We start from the raw sequence: 23,036 nt of genomic DNA, 5'->3' as shown, positions 1-23,036 counted from the left end.
TCCACAATCTATGTGACGCAAATAACACACCTTTTTTTTTTTTTTTTTTTTTTTTACAGCCTGGTTATAATCTGACAGAGTGTCATAGTTTACCATTTGAATGTTTTTTAAATCTATAATGACGATAATAATACCATTAACGGCTAATTTTCCCCCAATTATCCCTTGTTAATGTGTGAGTCACTGGATGACTACCTGGCTCCCGTGTGCCCTCTCTCTGTGTAAATGCTATAAGTAGTCTGTGTTAGGTGAGTTTACGATAAGACCACCCTGACAATGAGAGGCGGCATGTCAGCGCTGAGCTAAATGCCCTGCTGTTGACAGCTGCGAGCAGGTGGCTGAGGCTGCAGGTCTATTTGACATGGCAGGAATGTCCACTGGTTTCGTCATTCTGAATATGACTTGATCATGACTTAGCACATAGTTGCTCTATATGGAAGATTAAAAGGAATATTTCAGGCTTTTGAGAAGTTAGCCAATACAGCAGGTCAAGAGGACCAATATCGAAATCATCCACAGACCCATAGTGGAACAGTCGATTTTACTGCAATTGTTATGTTTGCGGTCATGGTGGTTTGAGATGACTGCCCTTTAGGTAAAAAAAAGTGTTGCTTTATCAGTTTTAATTATCATAGATATCATAATACATTTTTTTCAACATCATAGCAACATGTGTAGTTGCTATTTTTTTTTGTATTCTGTTGTTTTTGTGTATATGGATTTTCCCTTAAAAAAAAAAGGTAAATGTATATAAATTTAAGGATAAGGCAGGTCACCTTCTATATTTTTGAATTGGTGGTAAATTCCATGAAACCAATATAAAAGCCACAAATTATTTTCGTATCCATGTCATCATCACTCATTTTGCATTGGCCACTGAGCCAAACGAACAAAACTTTCAAGTATTTCCATTTTTGCACACAAACATGGTTTTGTTCTGCTTTATTGAAGCAGTCAGACAGAACAAGACTTTGTGTCCATGGGTTTTGTAATGTGACAGTGCTAGAACAACATGAGCATTATTAAATATGACTTCATGCCACTGTTTGAGTGGTATCATTTACCCTGATGTCCTTTTCTGGCCAGTTCTGGAGCAATGTAGAAATGTGGCCACAGTCATGTATTGTGATGAACAGTCCCCTGGAACAGAGAAAAACAAATGGAAAACCACAAATCTAGCAGAAGGAAGAGAGAACAAAAAAAGACCAACCTTCTTGCATGTTCAAAAGGCATCACGTGCCAATAGTCTCCCTCCTTCTCACGGCCCAAGTTTAATGACGTGCTCAACTCTGATAAAGCAAAATGTCACTAAAATGTTGGCAATACTGTAATGGAAACACTTAAAAGAAAAACATATCCAAGATTTGAGGGAAAAGCTTTGAGCTCTACTTAAGAGACTGTTTGAAGTTTATTTTCTGCCTTTCTCTTTTTTGGCCACGACTTTATTGAATACTGATGGCACCCGGGAGTTGAGCCCAGAGCCCAGGGCCTCTGCAGGGAGTTTACTTTGGACCCTTGAGTCTCCCCAAATATTAATTTATCTTAGTATCACCCCTTCACACCAACCCTCCCTCTTCTCTCTCCTTTGCTCCCTGGAATCAGCATCCTTCCCTCAGGGACTATCCCAGGATAAAGAGATCATCTCTATGCGTGGGGTCCAGCTGAGGCATCTTTCCTACCCAACACACCCATCTGGTTATAGAATTGGGGGGCAACACCTCCTCCATGCGCCAGTAACAGTAAAAACATCACTATTTGTAAGAATCTGCTCATAAAGTCAAGACCCATCTCAGGTCAAAGTTTGTGGAAGAAGACATTGGAGAAATGTCAAATGCAAAACAGCATGACACACTGTTAAAAGCAATAATAAAATCTAGTGAGATGAACAGAAAGACTGTCAGCATCCCTCTGCAAAGAGCGCTGCAGGTCACATAAAGGTCACAGACATCTGGCATTTTAAACAACGACGCACATCTGCATACAGCTACACATCTGCGCACCAAAATGCATGAGTGCCGCTTGATAAGCACATGCACCGGATGTGTGTGTAGCCTGCTGTGTGTGTTCACCTGAGGCCAAGAGGACACGAGCCACTGCCAGCAACAGGAATATGACTCATTTTGGGAGAAAGAGAGGCAATGGGGCTGAAAGGTTGACCTCGCAATATGACTGTTGGAAAACAACTGTATGAGATGGATCAAAGCAGACAGGCAGGCTTGCAGTAATGCTTAATCTCTGTCAACATGAAGGTTATGAAAAACATTTCAGGTTCAGCTCGCCATTGTTCCTCTCCTCCTCCAAAACCTCATTTTCTGCCATTCTGTGTTTGCAAAAGGAGCGGTCGACCTCATGACCTTTGACCCTGACAAGTACAATGAAGTAGAGCAGTGGTTATGCTTTTTAACGGTCAGAAATTCCATCACTTATCTACAGAACCCAGAGCAGCAACGAGCTTATCTACAGTATCTCATGAGGAGAGTCGTGATGTTTTAAATCCATCATCACTGTCTGTTAAGATAGTGATGATCCTTTCAGAGCAAGAATTTTTGTAAAGGTGAAAAAATTGCTTAATGGGTCATTGAGAGCATACAGCAATGAGTTGAACTACTCCATCATTTTCCACATACCCCCAAAGATAAAGTAGACTCCTGGGATATAAGTCCCTCTGGTTGGGAATGCTATACATCTCCTCATATCGATGCTTATAGAGTTGATATTTGTGTGTGCGTGCGCATGTGTGCAAGACTACTGCTGCTGAAATAACCACAACGAATAGCGGCCGCCTTATTTTCTAGATGAGAGGAGGGCCACAAAGCGTTGAGCTGCCATGTCTGTTTTCCTGTAAGAGAGTGTGGCGAGAACAGAGAGGGTAAAGAAAACAACCTGATGGCCTGAAACAGCACCGCCGCTGACCTGCAGCCCAACACAAAACACACCCCAGGGAGTGAGGAAAGGCTGCCAGGGGCCGGCAGAAGGACAAGCTGCTTTCCACATAATGACCCCCAAACACAGCCTGAGCCCCCACGAGGAGGCTGGCCTCCAATCGTTGACCCGTGTCCACACAAAACACCACCAGTCACCATTCTTTACCCCCAAAACATAACCTCAATCTTCACTGCGCTGGACGCCCTCTGTTAGCAAAATCACATACGGTTCAACTCGCACACAAATCATTGAGAAAAGCCTGTAAAAATAGCGTTAAAGGTCAAAGTCACGCTATGAGATGTCTCCAACTCATTAAGCGACAACTTTGTCCCCTGAGAAAATTTAAGACAGAGGATTTCTTATTTATTTTTTTACTCGATTTCCTAAATTTGTTTGAAAGGGCCTAATTGGAGCTGAAAGCCGCCGACAGTTTCGAGTGTGACTCTGGCCGGAGGGAGGAGGTAGTTTTCAGCTGAATGCAGAAAACAGTTCCGGTTTGGTTAATGTGTGTTATTTTAACTTTTTTATTAAAAATATAATGAATGTCTAAGGTTATGTTAAAGCTTCTGAAATGCAAAGAGAGCAAATGTGATTGATGAGAGGTAAAGCTAAAGTTCCAAACAGCACAAGTCCTCCCTTGCCAGAATTTATAGTATCCTTGACGGTCAAGAAGATAAAACACTATTCAAGGGATATAAGAGGGTTTCTGTTTGACCTCACCTAATACATGATGGGCCCCAAAATCATCCTTTCAGGTCCTGTAGATGTGCTGTGCCTGGATTTATTTTTCTTGATTTTTTCGCATGGAGCAATATCTACCTGTGCTTTGGAGACAACACATATGTCCAGTCCACTGGGTACATAATCTATGAGATTAAGTTCCCAGATTTCTTAAATTAAATCTAATAAATCAAACTACAGTGTTTAGCTCACATTCAACCAAGACCAGTTGCATTATAGACAATCTTGAATTGAATACGAATCGTCTGATGTCACAATAAACTGTTCACCTGCACTGGAAGGAAATAGGACTCATAGAAAGACTTATAATTATAGTTCTTCCATCAGCCTGCTGGAGCTGCCATTGACCCAAAAACCCTGTATCTATTAGACTAATTACTTTCTCATTTACCCAGAGCTGTCTGACATTCTGGACACACTGTTTTAAAGATTATGCAATAAAAAAGTTTATGGAAGCCATGTGAAGCCGAGCACACGGAGAGATAGTGAGACTCATTTAGCTGATGTCTCTCCCACGGATTGCAGTACTGGCACACACATGCAAAGACATGTAGCATTCTGAGGCCCTTAACAGAAAGTTTTGTGCACGCACAAAGTTAACTTGTTTTGCGATCATAAACAAAAAAAGCAAGACACTGTAACTTATGGCACAGTATGGAACTTATGGTATGCAAAAGCAGAAGGATATCCAAGATACAGTCTATCTGATGGAAAAAGAAACACATCTGTACAGTGGGAGAACTCCCTGGTGGAGATCTATGGCTTTATCAAAACAGGTTCAAACAGGAGCATCACTCCAAAATTAACACACTGGATTCCTCTGCCAGACCAGCTGCTGGGATATATATGAGATATGATTTCATGAAGGCTGGGAACTTCAACAGACTTTCACCGAAACAAAGGCATGCAGTTGCCAATAACAATAGATTCACATTTATAATTTTATTATAATAGATGAATCAACTCGCCACTTGATCAGGGTTCAAATGGTTGCTCACGAACAAGGGAGTGACGAGGTCAGAGCATAGACACAACATATCAATGTGAACATATAACTGTACACATTCTACATAAATTACTAAATATCAGTTGACAAACTGAACTGTGGCCCATTAAAACAAACATAACAAGAAAATCAACAAAAAAGAAAGACACACAGTTGTGCCTCTATAGTCCTTTATTTGAGTTACTACCTGTGTTACGCTTCATTCATGCCTCGGCATTAAGGGGTTATACCCCGTAGGTTCAAGAAATACCTTTTTTCATAACACACACCTAGAGAAGCAATCAAACCTTCTGCTCACCATGACCTCCGCTCTACATTGATTCAAAGTAAATGAATGATGTGAAGACAATTGCTTTTGGGACGCAATAAAGGCAGGACACGGCTTGATCATGTACAATACATCCGTCTAGTGTTTCAGTGGTATCACGGGCAAACCATAGATTGCATATAAGAAGTGGACGTAGTCATCGTGACGTCACCCATTGGTATGTGGACTATGGTTTTTATGCCTTGAGTTTGGCAATTTGGTCATCGCCATCTTGGTTTTTTGGAACCAGAAGTAACATGAGAGGTTTTGGCTTAATACAACCCAAAGCTGAATAAGACATTTTTCGGCAACAAAAATGTTACAGTTAACTTACATGAAATGAAAACACACTGTAAAAGGATTAAATGTGTAAGACGAAAACATCAACATACATCTCCCAGACCAGACAGCACTGGGGTAGCCACCTGTCAATCACAAAGTAGCCACGCCCTAAAACATACCATTAATTAACCAACTCTTAATAGGACTATAATTTACTAAATGAACATCATGGTGTATTGAAGAAGACTTTAAACTAGCAATTGAGACCATAAACTCATGTTTACAATGTTTACTGAGGTAAAGTTGTCTCTTTGACTTCTATACAATCAGACTTCTTCTTTCAACCAGAGAAGTTTCCCCCTGATGGCCAGTAGAAAGAATGCAAGTTCATGGCTCTTCCATATTGGTTCCCGCCTTGGGGCAAACGCGTCACTATATTTTTCTATCTTAAACTTAACTTGATAATTGTGTCATTTCTCAGTGAAGTGTATCAAACTGAGCAACAGACTGGACTAATTACTTAATAAAGGAATAAACTGCACGATAAAACAATTAATGATTTTGTACATCACATTACCGAACAGTGGTGTCAAGCTACTTTTCCTGAGTCGCTTGTAATGTAGCTTAGTTCTTTGTACAAAACTGCAGTTGTGCTAACAGCTGTCGGTAAGGTGTAAGTGGTAAGGTAAGGTAAACCAAACACATCATCTCAGGATAAACACTACCCTGGGTTTGGCTCCATGTTTTAATATTAAAATAAATGTGAAAAGCCAATTTGTCAATACTTTACAGTTCAATGCACTGATCTGGGTCTAACACAAGTCCGTCTGTCATCATATCCGGTGAGTGGAGTATCCTCTGAGGACCAGCACAGTATCAAGTGAACCACCACATGCACACAGACATACAGCACACTCATAAGGAGACAGAGTAATTTCTATGACTGGATGTGGTATCCAACCACACGCTGTAGAAAAGGAATGACAGCATAATATTTAAGCAATGAGACCGCTGGTTTCTACTTTCTTGCTTCCTTCCCTAAGTGGTATTTAACAAGTTAATGTCTTTCCGTGGAAAGAGAAGACTGTTTTTCCTTTTCAAGTATTATCACAAATTACAGAACAGATTTGTATCCTTATCCATATAACAGTAGAGCAAGTGAGTTTTACCTAGTCCTATAACTTAGGTCATATTATTGATTTTGTTCATATGGATCATTTCCAAGGCAATTAAGTCAATGAAGCCAAAGGAGTGAAGCTGTTGTCATCACAAATAACACACTCACGCTGCAGCGCACGAAGCAGCCAAGCATCTGACTAAACCAATAGAGGAGAAGACTTAGAGAGAACTGGAGGTCTGGCAGTGCCAATCAATAACCATGTTCATGGTGCAGCCTGAGGTGACGCAAACTCTGCCCATTTCAAAAATAACTAAATGCAATGGAAAAGATGATCATCAAAGAAACTAAATATGCAACAGACCTCTGGGAAAAGGGAAAAAAGTACTCTTTAAAAACAAAAAGAACAAAATAAATAGAAACGACAGAGGGATGCGGATGGTTAGTGAATAATTTAGCATCAGCTTAACAAAAAGAAATCCAACCCATAATCCACCACTCTCAGTCTCTGTCTAAGCCCATGCAGCCTTCAATTTTCTGTGTTTGTTCAATCTCTTGAAGGATGTCTGAGGTGTGTTTTTCGTCTAGGAATTCATCTTAGCAGCAAGACGCAACTGTACCCAGTCATTTTTGTTCAACACACAGCTCTCATCACTTGGAAATGAAACGTGACGGCCAGGAATTCTTTCTCCAGTCCTTCTCTTTCCTCTCTCCATCCAGTAAGACTCTCCAAAGACAATGCACTCTTCTTCTTCCTCTGCCTCCCACCCTCCATGGCACGCTCAGACTTTGACAGGATTCCATCACATTACAAGTATTCAACACGTTGCCTGAATCACAAGCAAGAACCAGTTCCAGTCCCTCGGCCTCGGAAAACCATAACCCACCCCCACCTCATTCCACTGCAGCCCACTGAAATCAGCCCGGGCTTCCACACAGCAACTAATCTTCCCTCATGAAGCTTTTCAAGACTTGGACAGGAGGGAAAACTTTAAAGAATTTGCAGCCAAAATGAACACAATTTAGCCAATCTGATCGCCTTTCATCATTAGGTTAACACGCTGAGGCAAAACATAAAAAGGCACGGAATCTTTTACATGGGATAACCTGCAGGTGATGAAAATAACCAGAGAGCGTAAGGTTCTGGGGTTTCAAAACCTATCGTCTACTGTAGCTGTGCGGCTGAAGGAGAGACGGTCGAGTGTCCAGACAATTGCTGTGGACATCAAGCTTCTCTCTCAGCCAGCCTTGCATAACTAGAGGGGCGAGAAACAGAAAAAAGGGCCTGTTCCAGCACAACGGCCCTGCTAAAGGAATCAGAGGCACAGACCTGATGAACCCAGCTGGCTATTAGAAGAGTTCCATCCCTCTTGCAAGCAGGTTTTCCATTCATTCGCCTACGTCCTGTCATTTGGGGCATGCCAATGACGTTTTTGTGTGGGTTACAAAGTCACATTCAAAAGCAATTGGGTTTTGCATCTGCCAGCAACTGTGCATTTGCAAATGCTGCTTACAGTGTGTACGAGAAAACTTAATAAATTCAAAAGGTTCATCCTTTTTATGAAAAACAGACATGAAGTTTATTGACGATGGGAGACAGTTTAAGAGAATATTGTAAAATCATTGAGAACTGTGTGGATGACAATGATGTATGGCCCATTGTATTCTCTTTGACACTCACAGAAAAATGTGTATTCAATTTCAGGCATGTCTGGGTTGGTGGCAGGCCGAACTGCTAGTGTCCACTAAAGAACAGATGGAGAAATGCTTAAAGAGTTTCCAATTCTTCATGGCTTATAGCTGAGGAGAAAATTCATGTACTACATAACACCAAGTGAGAGGCTAAAACCATTATATTTTACTATGGAATATCAATACAGTTTAGGCTTTTCAAAACTATTAAATTAAGTTGCAAGATGTTCAGGCAGGTCTTCACATTTGTATTGATATTTTGTTATTTTCTGGAATATAATCCAGTAACCTGGATGAATGTCTTTTTTTGGAGATCCTGAATAAAGTACCTGTGGTATTTGGTACCAGCTCACCTTGGGGTTCATTTAGTGGTTAGCTATGGTTAAGGTTTGGTTCGATTTAGGAAAGGATCATGTTTTGGGTTCCCACAAAGACTTTGTCAAAGTGAGAAACTCCAGAAACATCATGGTTTGAGTTAAAATTACTACTTTGTTAAGGTTTAAGGATCTTCTTCTTCATGGTTACAACTGGCACGTTTCAACCAAGCAGTCCAGTCCAGTTCAGTTTGCTATTATATTTATGTTACCATTAGCAAAAGTTGTGGATAGTATCAATAGAAGCGCTCCATTATTGGTAACAACTCAAGGTTCGGAAAGAGCAGATCTGATACTAGAAGGCGGAGTTAAAACACTGCAAACCACTGATTAGTCAGATAGAATCATCCCGAGCAAATTATGGGACATCCTGCACAAACCTGCCGTTTCTAAACAGTCAAGCTAAGGTCAAGCTAAGGTCAATAAAGTCTGCAATTTTCAATTGACTTGACTCAGATTTTAAAAAAAAAAGGCAGCTCACAAAACGACACTATACAATAACCTGGACACACTACGTACACTACTAGGTTTTAGGTTACATCTGGTGAGACAACCTAGAAAGGTACAGCCACTGTCCGCTGTGCTGAGCTTGGTGTTCCCATAAGGGGGTGACGAGACTAAACGCAAAATATCATTACTGTTGATACGCTACAAAGGCCCCGTAGGCGACAGTTAGCTCTCACTGATGTAATGCTGACGCATAAATCAAAGCAAATGTTCAGGATGCCAGAGGAGAGGTCAAGTCTCACGTAACGAAAACAGATCAAAAGAGTCAGGAAGGAGAGTCACCTGGGGTCAGATCCCATTCCTGTGTAGAGGTCAGAGGTCAGACAGACTCAGTCTACAACACCACCAAACCAATCTTCTTGCAGTGAGATCATCCATAATAACTAGAGGGTCAATTATTGTCTTCATCAATAGCCATGTCACTGAAGCCATGTATACTCTCTGTGGAATTCAGAGCTAAAATGTACAATGTACAACCTCTTGGCATTCCTAAATGTAACATAGACATTTTATATGACATAAAAGTGCAGACAGTGCCTCAGACAAGGGGAAATAGGAAAGTTATGAAACAGCAGGTTGGTTTCAAAGATCTGCCTTAAAATCCAGCATCCTCTGCCAAAATATGGTCGACTGTATATAAATTACATTTGATACATTCATATGTGATGTTATTACAATGCATTGGCTGGGATCAAATAGGCTTTTGCAAGACCAATGGAGGTATGTGCAAAATTCTTATCAGCAAACAGGCATTATTAATCTGCAGATGGAACAAAGTATGCAGCAGATTTGTAGGAGCGCCTTGACATATAAAACACTGAGAAATAAGCACGTCTTAACTTCTGACCCAATGCCAAGTCTGTTGCACAGTGGAATTTGATTTCTCGCTCATTTTTACAAATATAAAGCCTACAGAAATCTAAATGGATTGTCAATAAATATTCTGCAACTTTTAACTATTCAACCTCAAAAGGCTTTAAGTCCACCAGGCACCTGCTAATGAACCGACTTTAGATGTTTCAACTTCTTTATGGTGCGCTGAAAAAAAAATGGCATAACCAAAATATGATTTTAGTGTATTATGCATGTCAAAAATAATGGTCAAATCAGAATCTTATGTCCTAAATAGCTCTGAAATTATGTAGATGGCATGGTTTCTGTGTGTGTATGAAGCAAACATTATGCTCATAGTAATGTTTTTTATTAAATCAATCCAAATCATAAGCGTACTGTGGTTCTAATCTGTTTCCATTTGAAATTATGTGAAGTATAAAAGAGTAACATAGGAATTACTCCACAATCACAGGCGGTGATCTCTCAGATTTTTTGTTCTTCCCTTGCAAAAGTGTGTTGAAATTGAATTAAATGTTGTTTGTAGAAAGGGTTTACAGTCTGGAAGCCTTTTGATTGATTCCACAGCTCACACAGCCCTTGAGCAGGGATGGATATCTTCAAGTTTTCAGTTTCTAAGCACGGGCCAAATGCGTGACAGGTCTACAAGTGTTCACAGCCAAAGCTGAGCTGAGAGCCGATGGAGCTGTCAAAACAAAGAAAAGTTAGCTTTTAGCACTTTCTTACCACATCCATTAACTAACTTTGAACTGACTAATAAGAAGCAGAGCAGTTATATTTTGAGATATTAGTGTCAGATACTTTAGGCCTCATACCATTCTCAGAAGTATGGTCTTATCTACGTGCAGATGTGAAAGCGTGGACGTTGGTTGGTGATTAATGTGTGGTCTGTTGACTTGTCTCTTCTAGTCGGAGGGGAGTGTCCCATGTCAACATGAGGCTGACCCAGTTTCAGACACAGGTTTCACTAGTCTTCTCGGCTAAGATTGGAAACACTCATTCCTCCATTTAAATATGCACTGAGGTGATGGCTTTCTTAAAATTTCCTTTATATTTTTCTAGAAAGACAATGAGTCCTCCACACTAAATAACAGAATAAAAATGTTTCCCACAAATAATTTCTAATCTGTGATAACTTTGATTGAGGTTTGTTCAAATGTCGGCAAAACGAAAAGATCATGGCTAGGGTTTAAACATACTAGTTGATAAAGGTTAGGGGACCTTTGTTGTCATGTTTAAAATAAGTTTGGAAACAGTTGACATTTTGGGATAAATAAGAAGACTGATACCACTCATGTCTTTCCTTTAAGTATTGAGCTGGAGCCAGGTGGCAATTAGCTTAGCTTAGCATAAAGAGTGAAAGCACACTCTGTGTTTGTGTTCCGATTTAACTAAAGAAATACAATTTATTAATTAGTGAGGTGTAGGGGTTTTGGTGGACAGATTTAGTTAACTATACAGAGTCAGACCGACTGTTTCCCCAGATTTTCTTGCATTTCCCAAAATGTCAAACTATTCCTATTACAAGCACTTACTATAACCATGAAGCCTCAGGTTTCATGTTGAGCCTAAGGTTTCATGTTGGACCCTCCTCACGGGCTCAATGACACCAGAAGCACACTCCCCTGGACTGTCACTAGGGTAACTGTGCTTGCAAGCGGGTGAAAGCCAACCCAAGATTCACTCTGGTTTAGGAACAAGCTTTGTCCGCTCAACATTTTGCCTTACTATGGTTTTGTTTTTCTGCACCGTGTCTGCCATTTTTGTAACTTCCTCTTGGTTGGTGCTTACAAACTGTCGCTAAGTCTTTAAAGAGGTTGACGACCAGAAACGTCACGAACACAACTAAATGGACTGTACTTGTATAGCACTTTTCTAGTCTTTCGACCACTCAAAGCGCTTTTACAATGCATGTCATTCATACACTGATTGCAGGGACTACCATGCAAGGTGCCACCTGCACATCAGGACTCTAACTAACATTCATATCACATTCACACACCGATGGCACAGCCTTTGGGAGCAACATCGGGTTAAGTGTCTTGCCCAAGGACACATCGACATAGACTGCCGGAGCCACCCCCCTTGGTCTCTTTGTATATAAGCACAACCATACACTTCTAGTGGGTTATGTGATGATTGACAGGGATAAATAAATAACCAGGTTAGGGAAAGTTTGCAAAGTTTTTTTTGTTTTGACTGTTTTCTGTCATGGCCAGCGATGTGGCGGACAGGAAAACCATCTAAGCTCATTTTAATGATGTGAACATAGTGTATATCATACAAAAATGCAAAAACGTAAAGGAATGAATAAATGACTCAATACAAAGATGGGATTTTGGCCTGTAGTATTTAATTGCTTGCTTTAGGATGTTACTCCAGAAGTTGATGTAATGTGTTAAGTCTCCCTGCACACATTTGTATCTGAGTTGAAATGTCACACCTGGAAAAATTGACACTTCACAGCAGTAAATCAGATGACTAGTTGTGCTCAGTGACAACAAACTGTCAAACTCCATCATCTTTACTAATCCACACAGTCCAAAAAAGCTTCAAGCCAACACTGAGCTCCATTAGACGGGCAAATTGTGGCAGTGGTTTGGATCTGATGGGGCTGGTGTTTTATTTTTGGTAATTTTTGCATCATTCCAGGAGGCCATAATGTGAGCTTTACACCTGACTTGAAACGGAAAGCCAGAGATTGTAGATTGCAATGTGACAAGAAGGTTGGACCGTGACTTGGGGAAATTTTGGTTTCGGAGTTTCCACTCAATCCAGGGGGAAACAAAGCTGGATTCAACAAACTGCAGAGGTTTTTCTCCAGCGTGATGCTTCTGGTTTGTCTGTGTATGTGTACAATGAGATGTAACAGTGATCTTTTACACATTTGACACTTAAATGTAAACTTCATGTCCTTTTGCTCTATCTTTCAACTCCTGAGTGTAAGGGAATAACTCTCTGTTTATCTTTTTTACTATTGGATCTGTTTTTGTAGGCAAGCAGTTCAGTCGCACCACTGTTCTCCTAACACAGTATATCTGTGTGTAGCTGGGGCTTCTGGGAAACTTGTCAATAATGGAAACGACAATACCAAAGCTGGCAATATCCAATATGTCAACACATGATCAAGATCCCACCTCTGACAGTATGTGTGACTCTCCATTTACCCTGCATACATACATATATACGCATTACACACACACACTCTGCATTACGTCACTCTTACGCTTCTGGCTGCAGGAACGAGGCCAGCAGCATGAAGAGACTCTGCTGAGGAGCTGGAAGCCCTCCTACACAAGCTCATGACAAGCCACCTCCAACATGTGCTTTGGCACTACAAGCAATATGCACACATTTCAGCCTTGACAAGTGTAATAAAGACATGATATAGTTATGTTTCAATTTTCAGACTCTTTGAGGATTTAAACGGTCCCTGCAGCAGCAATTGTGAAGAAAAGATCACATCGTTAAAACATACAGAGCGTGTACGTAAAAGTGGTGGAAGTGACCAACGTTTTCAGACATATGGTTATTCCATAAGGCCTCGTATTTAACTCACCAACCTCTTCCACTTGTAGGTTTTATGGTTCTGCCACAGTTTCTCAAGGTAGGAAGATGAAGGCTACATCCATACTGGTTTAGGTTATTACTGTAGAGGACGCTTTGGCAATTGTTTTAATTTAAGTCCTTATGTACTCAACACTTTGATCATGCTATACTTGTTTCTCTCACTTATTCTATATTCACACTAAAGCCATTAGAGAGGATCCAAGCTTACTGCCAACTTGTGTGACATATGCTGGATGAATTTTCCACTGCATGCTACTCAGACACCTTAGGGTTTAACTTTAAAACTACAACCCAGGCTGTGTGATTCACTCAGAGTATCTGATAAGCTTCAGCAAGTCGTTATTTCCAGTGTGGGCTGGTGAAATATTACTACTACGCACCAAAATATGACTGTAGGAGATGGTGTGGGGATAGCAGCCAAACAGAACTGTGCTCTATAATTTTGCCATTGGTCGGGGAAGGAGAGTCTTTTATTAATGCATCATTTAGCAGCTCTAGTGAAGTCAAACTGAAATCATGGTATTAATAGGAACATAAAACAAAAATCCTTGGGGGATTATTATAAATGTTTCTTTCCGTGTCATCCTCCAGAGGTGCGTGTCAGTGTATATGTTTGATTGAAGAAGACTCTTGACTGACCGCTATGACCTGCAAGGCAAGGGCCAGGTAACTGACCAATTGCAAACATTTTTAAATGTTAAAGCAATTATAACTGGGGAAACAAATTTGTGGCAAGGCAGCCCCCTTTCAAAATATAACATTATACCTTAATGAATATTCATGCAAACATAACCTTAGTAAGGCAGATTTTTGGTAACTACATTGTATGATTATTTGAAGTTATTTTCTTATATCTGTGTTACAGTTAGGAGGCAACCTCTAGGACTAAAAAGTGAAGGCAATGCTGAAGTGCCTTAAACAAGGGGTGACTCATCTGGTTGCAAAAAGAAGACTGATTGTATAGAAGTCTATGAGAAAATGATGGTTCCGTTTAGAGTAAAGTAAACAACAAAGCAGGGTATGTTTTAGGGCGTGGCTACCTTGTGATATACAGGTAGCTACTATGGCGTTGTCTGGTCTGAGAGTTATCCACGTTTTGACAGTGTGTTTTCATTTCATGAATGTTTGGTTGCATAAAACTTTCCCCTGTACTTTCCTCCACCCTCCCATGTCACTTTTGGTTGCATGAAGCCAAGATGCCGACGGCTTAAAAAGGCAGAACTCCAGCCTTCGAAACCCGTTGGTCCTGTGACCCTTGACTTACCTGTTGTATCTCGTCAAGAGTCTCCCAAGCCCTGTAGCTTACAGTGCCATCGGCAGACTCTGTTTTATTAGCTGTGGTATTGAACAGTGAGGACCGCACCAGCATCTAAAGAGACCAAAGTAGCCACAGGTACCTTTACTTTCTGTTAAATGTGCCACAGTTGACCAGTTAATTATCTAACCTACAAGTTGACGTTAGCAGTGAAATTTCCCCTGATGAATGTTTGTTTGATTGCCTCCTTTCAACAAGCTAGGATGCAGGACAAGACATGTGTGTTCTTGGTCTGTAAGCTGTAAAACTCTGCATTCACATCATACACCATCAACTGTTTTTAATTGGGAAATTCTCAAGGTTTATGTAATTGTGTTTATAGCGCTTGCCCAAATTTAAAATCTGAGTTTGAGTGATAGCGGGTCGGTCAATGAAGCTGGGACCTGACAGCCACGGTGTTCACAGGCCCTGATTGGATCCCACCAGAGGTGGACCAAGGCCAAACTAAGTCGGGCAGGCTTTTACGAAGGCTGACAGCCTTCAACTCAACAAGAACCTACAAAAATATGTTTGCAATGATTTCATGGTTCTTTCTTAGAGAAACAACAGGAAAAAAATGGTTTCCCCCCTTAGTGCCAAACCCAACCATCTTGCTCTCCAGCCATGCTATATAACTCCAAGTTATGGAAAGTTAGGGCAGTTTGAATTAGTGATAGTGCGCGGTACTACAGGTCACAGACAGTTCAGCCAGGTAGCCTTATTCCTGAAAACAGTTATAAAACATTTATTAAGATTGATTACTTTCCATTTTCACACTGTAAACTGCAACTGCACATACATTAATTTCTTATATGAAGGGATATTGCAGGAAAACTGGAGCCACAGTCTACTGTGCGTTAAAAGTTTCTTTGCTTTCACTGGCTATAAAACTTCTTCGGACATGAGCTGTATATTGTTATACAAGGGCTTCAAAGTCCAGGGTGGAATTAATCCCAAATGTTTGCCACGTTCCTCATGAGGTCAGTGTAATTCCAAACCATTTCTCTCCTCCCTACTTCTACAATGCTTATGCAGTTCAACACAGACTATTCTGAGCTTCTCTTATGGTCTACCCAAGAGAAAATTGCGGTAAATAAATACATCAGCAAAAGCCATGCAATCAGTCATTATCAGCAAAAACAAATTCTCTCTGGACTCAAGTTATATGGAATAAATTATTGTTTCTTATCCATGGTTTGAAGTAAGTCATCACGGTTCAATAATCATCTGCGGATTAATGATCCAGAAGGCTATTTTCTACTCGACCTGGATGCTCATCAATCCAAAGAAAATAGTTTCTCTGACACTCTAGAAGTGTAACGCCGTGTGTGGGCTTGTACAGGGTGAAATCCTGCTTCGAAGCCCCTAATCTGCAAGGCTGGAACACTTCATCATCCGGCATGTGCCACTTCAGAGGTGGCCGGGGCAGCTTCAGCTGATGCCTTTCATTAGGACTTTATAACCTCCTTGAGCTCACCCTTGTTTTAATCAAATTCCAGCCTTAAATGACCCAATCATGGCAGGATTCAGGTCAAATTACAGTACATCTTTTATGTACTGGATAATGAATGAAATAGCACTTTAATTCTTTCGTACGTTATTACCCTCACACAGATTACAGCCTGATTCATAAATACTAATATAATCATGATGATACACTTTTATATTGATAACAATTAAGTCTATTTGCCGATGCTGGCATTTGTTATTTAACAGGTATTCTCTTTCAACGGACATCGCAAACCCTTTCTGCACCTGACCAGAAAAGCGTGCCAATCACCAAGCTATCCTCTGATTAAAACAGAATCATTGTGGCTGTTCTGGGAATGCCGTCAATTTTAATTAATTGGGCTAAAGTTTTTGTAGAAATTAGAGGTGAGAATTGGCCTGGAAGTTGCTACGTCGTGCTTTATGTCAGACCTACAGTTCCCAGTTTAAAGAAATGGCTGGCTGTATTGTACGCCATTTTTATTTAATAAAATGTATATTTATATTTATGGTTAGCAGAACCTTTACAAAATGAAATTAGCAGTTCATATCAAATACATTTTATAGCAGTAAAACCCATGGCCTTCATGTACAGTTAAAATGGGAGCAGATAAAGACAGCATCTGGTCTTTACCTCAACCTATCTTTATGTCTTACTTTCCGGCTCCTGACAGGCAGCTCTAGTAGTAGAGTTGCTGACCCTTGACCCTTAACCCTTAACCAGGACTCAACTAATGGGCTACTGATGATCATCCATCTCCATCAGTAAGATGGATTGGTTCGTGTCACTTACGTCGTGAGCTGTTTGAACAAGTGGAGTGTTACTTTAAAAGTGCCTATTAAAAGTTTATTTAGACACTCGGTAGCAGTGCACCACAGAGGGCACGGGGACACTGGACAGGATTGAAGTACACCTAATTACTCTCATGTAATACTAGGTATCATTTTTCCGCTACAAAACATTATCATTTATCACAACTGAGTACGTTTAGCTGTCAAACAAAGTACACAACCCACATTTATGGCGAAAAACAGAAACAACTTTGTGTGATGAAGACCGACCAACTTTCTCTGCCTAACACTGCGTCCGCTCATGAGCTCACAAACCAATAAAAGTAAGCATGTCCGCTAATCTCCTGATGATGTGAATGTGTTCCTTTTTACAGCTCTGCTTCCTGCCTCTGCCCCATCCAAAGATCAATGAATCAGCCCTGTTTTGACACTTAATGGGGCTTGGCCTTTGGCCTCCTGTACAGAGCCTGCTGTCGGAGTGTTTAGTCTTCATGAAGCAGATTAGCTGGTAAAGTCAGGCAAGACAAGGAGACGCTGCTGCCTCCACACAGAAACTCTTTATACCTGAGAGCCAGTAAGTAGAGACCTAATCTACTGCTATGGTGGTCTGACTGGAAGATACACACACACACACACACACACACACACACACACACACACACACACACACACACACACACACACACACACACACACACACACACACACACACACACACACACACACACTCATACATACACACACACACACAGTGGCATCAGTAATCCATTAAAGATATTACTAGAGGACACTGGAGAGAAAAACTCCCTGTGAATTTGGCTTGGAAAGAAACTGAATAATATTTCACATTCAGACACACCTTAGAGAGATTAGAGGCAAGAGCTGCTATTTCAAGATCAGTCGGCAACCGTTCTGAAAAATGAAGCCAATGTGGAAGTGCCTTATATTTGCATTCTTTGTAATGGCCATCAGGTGGACACTTGTCCGGAAAATGACCCTACTTCTCACTGTATTACCTCAGTAAACATTGTAAGCATGAGTTTATGGTCTTAATCACTAGCTTCAACTCTTTTTCAATGCATGATGCTCATTTAGTAAATTATGGTCCCAATTAGAGTATAATAGACCATAAAGCCGGGTATGCTTTAGGGTGTGGCTACCTTGTGATAGACAGGTCGCTACTACGACGTTGTCCAATTTGGGAGTTGTCCACATTTTCACAGTGTGTTTTTGTATTCATGACAGTTAACATATGCTCGCCTGAAAATGTCTTATTCAGAGTTTGGCTGTGCGTATCTCTGGTCTCTTGTATCACTTCTGGTTGCCAAAAGCAAAGATGGCGACAGCCAAAAATCAAGTTGGCGACGGCCAAAGCGCTGAACTTGAGACCTGAAAACAGCAGTCCACAAACCATACAGTCTATGGTCAAGATCATATAAAACAAGAAGACTATAGCCATGCCAACTGCTCTGTAAGGGTGCACTTGGACACAGTCTTTAGATAAATGCAAATGTCTGTGTGCTCACAGTAACAATGCCTGTAAGATGATGTTAAGCAGGAATTATGTTCACTTTATTATGCATCTTAGTTTAGCATGTTAGCAGGCTTTTGCTTATTAGCACTAAAAACAAAGCACAGCTGAGGCTGATGAGAATGACATTATTTTGGCAGGTATTTAGTTTATTATAAAAGATTTATACAAATTGAAATGTTGATTTTATGATGGCCCTAGAACAAAAGTTAGGGGATCACAAAAGTTATCGAAATTCAATCTCAGGGGGGCAATACAGACATAAAGATGCATTGTCTGGGAACCATGCATGTCTGTACACAATGTTTAGTGAATCCTTCTAGTTGGTGTTGAGATATTTCACAAGATTCAAATTCTAACCTGCTGGTGGCACTAGATGAAAAGTCAGAGGATCACTTGAATTGTTAGGATTAATCCTCTGGGCACCATGGATATCTGTAGCAGATAACAGCTGAATACATCAAACAGCTGTAGGGGCATTTCGCTAAAAAACATTAATGTCAACATCGTGGCGCAAGAGAGGAATAGTCAGGGGATCACAAAAGTTGATAAGCCTATCCTCTGGGGACCATGGATCTGGATATGTAAATCATTGGGCAATCCTTCCAATAGTTTTTGAGATATTTCAGTCTGGACCAGGGAGGCGGACAGAACAACTGACATCGTCCAATATACAGATGCAATGAATGCAAAGTCATACTGTATGTATCAAGGTCTCAGCTTGTTCCCTTTTCTCATTGGTGAACAGAGAGAAACGGCCTGGTTGTAAACCTGCATCTGTAAAACACGGTCGGCCGTGTCCCCGGTGTATTCTCCTAACTGAACCCCTGATGCACGTTTCCTAGGGACCCAACTTCCAACCCCTGGGCCTCTGGCAGCACTGTGCTGTGACTTTAAGGGAGTGTATAACATGACTCCTCCAGTCAGCTCAGAGTGAAAGGAAGGGGAGCATGCTAGGCATATTTTCCACATAGTTCTGCAGGGATGGGGAAACAGGGAGCTGGTGGAAAACAAAGCTATGTGCATGGGAGAATTCGGGCTATTTTAAATACACCCATGGTAGGCATTTGGAATAAAACTGCTTGGACAAAATGAGGAAAACTGGGGTTTCACAGCTTATCAAAATCATTGTAGTGGTAAAAAGTTTGGAAAAACTGCTGAAGAGTTGTTGCACGCTAGGGGAAACTACTGGGACTGACATATTTCTGATAGCATTTTTAATTAGTCCCAGTGCTTTTTTAGTATGGTTTTCATCATTCTAAATTATGCTCAATTGTCAAAATGTAGCTTGTTTGTTCAAATTTCAGACAATATTCATCATTTCTCATAAAATGCCTGCAGGCCACTAACAATAGCGAACCACTGTAGGTTGCTGTGGGGATTGTTGGCTTATATGTATTTTTTTTAGGTACTTAAAGGGGTCAAGGATTATAACAAACAGCAGTAAGTGCGTGTGAGAGCATGTAACCGACAGTTGACTAGGGTGGTCTTTATCCTATCAGTATTATTAAGAATAAAAACAAACCCAACACTTGTAACCACCTGAATATGGGGTTAAATTCAGGGAGGCAGGGCCAAGTAAAACAGAGTGTGGCCCTGAATGCAGCATGGAGAATGAAAGCCCAATCAACTAAAGAAGAATTAGTAACTGCTTAGGGAGTTTCGTTGTCAGATAGTGAGATACTTGGACCTGATGAACCTTTTTCAAGGAAATTATACGAGCAGAAATGTCTGTGTGTGAGACAAGAGTGAAAGAGTGTTTACAGAAGAAAAGGAGAGGAAACCAATGAACGCCTGTCTGCTAGGATCAGAGCCAGATCCACTCAAGGTGAACCCTGAACTGATTTCTACAGCTTACAGCGGTTTGCCTGGAGCTGAGCTGTCTGACCAAACTCCAGCTGAAAGGGCTAACGCAACCTCCAAATGTCGTTCAGGCTTAATAAATTCGAAGATCAATTCCAACATAACGTACACACGCTTTAAGAGTCCTTGAGCTTCTGGTGACACTGCAATACATCCAATCATTTTACAATTTGCTGTAGCTTAAGTACCGTATTTTCCGCACTATAGGGCGCACTGGATTATAAAGCGCACTGTCAATGAATGGTCTATTTTCGATCTTTTTTCATATATAAGGCGCACCGGACTATAAGGCGCATTAAGCGAAACAAAACAGTCAGTCAGTCAAACTTCCTCCACTTCCGTACCATTGATTCATTAATGTTGAATTCTCTCGCAGCTGCTCTATTCCCATGTTCTCCTGCGTGACTGACAGCCTTGAGTTTGAAGTCCGCGCCGTAAACGTGTCTCTTGAGGTGCCATTTTGGGGTCCTTATACACACACACTGTAATATTATGGTGAAGCACAGTATGTATTACTCCGCGACGCTCCTGACTACGGTGGCCGTGATGCTGCTGCGGTGCGGCTTTGTAGTTTACCAAAGTCGTACTAAAACATGTTGACAGAGCGCCGTGTACCACACAACACCGCTTCGAGGTCAGTAAGCACAACCAGAATTAATCCATATATAAAGCGCTCCGGATTATAAGGCACACTTTTTTTGAGAAAATTAAAGGCTTTTAAGTGCGCCTTATAGTGCGGAAAATACGGTAGATATACTTGTAGACCTGCAGGGTTTTAAGTTGGCCAATTTAATGGATCCTCTGGCAAAAATAGTGCCCCATAAAGTTTATAGAATTTCCACCTGTGAAATAAAAAATAACTAGTAAAACTGAACAGGTTGCACGTCAACCTGTTCAGTTTATAGCCAAATCTGCGGCCTTATTTATCAGTTGTTCATCAGGTGCTTGGCTGTGTTGGCCAAGTCGAACTTAATGCATTTACAGTCATTGACAGTGAAAGCAGAAATGTTTGGGTAAAGAGTTGGTCGCGATCAGATTCACGCCCCATCAAAAAGATTAAAGTAGCTCATGTAAATGTGGATGTTTTTTCAACTCAAAACAGGACTCTTGGGGAAAAACATTAAGGTTTAAGTCCAACCTTCACAGTCTGGATATTTAAGTTCTGTGTAGTAATTAAACCCAACTAATATTACTTTCTTCAAATCTCCATCAGGTTTGTCTGCAATGACCACTGCTATATTATACATATGGCTGAATAAAACCTAGAAATGGCAAACCCCCTGCCAGCCGTGGCCAGTTAGGAGTGTTGAGTTAAGAGTAAGCAGGCCGTCAACGACGGTGTAAAACAGCCAATAAAAGGTGTTATGGGAAAATGTGAGTCACCGCAACCACGAGAGCTCCTTGAGCGTACAGCCATAACTTGACACCCAAAATATAATGCGGTTTGCTGCAGCAGAATGCGAGATTAGCCGTGCCACTACAGAAATGGAGGCTCGGTTATTGCCGCCCTCAACTCGCATTCGTCTTTAATTCTTCATCTCCAAATATTTAGATTGAACAAGTGTGCTGTGATTGGTGCAAAATCCAGAAGCAATGAAACAATGCAACCACACAGCCAGCAGAATAGAACAATGCTGGCTGATACCAAGTCCCACAAAAAAAACGTCAAAGGAACAAAATCATAGAACCGGAAACAACTGAGTGTTGGAAGATTGACTTTGGGGAAACAGAGAGGGAAAACAGTATCACCAGCTTCCTTTTGACCTTTTGCCTGTTCACAGCAGCGGGGAATAAGAGGATGTATTTTGATACTTAGATATGTTCCTTTTATAAGTCAGTGTTGTGTGTGTGTCTTACCTAGGTCGTCTGAATATCAGTCCATATTGCTGGCAGGCCAGGCCCACAGTGGGGGTGTAGATGATGGGCATGAACCTATCAATGTCTGACGATAGCATCCGGTAGAACAGTTTCTCGTTGCGGTCCTGGAGCCCCATCAGAAAAACATATCTGTGAGTGACAGGGAGGAAAATACAGCATGTTAATCTTTAACATCTTGAGGACTCATACCTGCTGGAACCGTGGAGGGGTTTATTAAAGTCAGATGGTTATATCTGTGTGTTTGTGTGAGGTGTAACAGGCAGGTTTGGGGGAACTGCAAGGAAACACTTTGTCAGAGAAAAGAGAGAGGCAAAGGTTCAAATGTTTACCATAAAAGTATGGAGACTTTATTAGATGGATAAACACTGTAAAATCTCAGTCAGAGCAAAAACAGTGAGGTTTCGTGAAAAGCAAGAAAAAAGGAAGGAGAAGAAAGCCAAATGATTGGAAAACTCACAGAATAAAAATCAGACCTTCAGATAGCCTACACAAGCTCTTTGTTCAGTAGATTGTCCGGGAACTGAGGGTTTTCATCTAACCCAAATTAAGCGGAGCACGCCAGAAAGGGCTCTACTCCTAATCAGAGAAGTTTCCATTAGGCCAAGAGCACAAGGTGCCTCTTGTTAAGGGGATAAAAAAGCATGCACGCCCTCCCTGCTATAGGTTAGCCGCAGCAGCTGCACAATACACCGTGGTGACAGTTGCTCTTGAGGAGCACTGTTTTTATATTGGTGAACTGAATAAGCTTCTGCCAATTTATCACATGAAGGGTTTCCGTATGCCTTGCAGTATGGAGTTGTTGTACATTTTGTGATTA

At 41.0% G+C, this 23,036-nt stretch overlaps 1 protein-coding gene across 1 annotated transcript in view; it reads right to left on the bottom strand.

Moving 5' to 3' along the window:
- The window catches only part of me1 (malic enzyme 1, NADP(+)-dependent, cytosolic), a 70,865-nt gene that overhangs the window by 20,644 nt on the left and 27,185 nt on the right, over positions 1-23,036 (bottom strand). The window contains exons 3-4 of the mRNA XM_054621451.1: positions 22,199-22,348; positions 1,065-1,140 (exon numbers count right to left, since the gene is read on the bottom strand). Coding sequence (XP_054477426.1) covers positions 1,065-1,140; positions 22,199-22,348 — 226 coding nt within the window. The remainder of the gene's footprint in view (positions 1-1,064; positions 1,141-22,198; positions 22,349-23,036) is intronic.

This window comes from Anoplopoma fimbria, chromosome 20, assembly GCF_027596085.1.
Source record: "Anoplopoma fimbria isolate UVic2021 breed Golden Eagle Sablefish chromosome 20, Afim_UVic_2022, whole genome shotgun sequence".
NCBI lineage: Eukaryota > Metazoa > Chordata > Actinopteri > Perciformes > Anoplopomatidae > Anoplopoma > Anoplopoma fimbria.
Note: the sequence above shows the minus strand (reverse complement) of the source record. Positions and strands in the feature narration are given on the sequence as shown.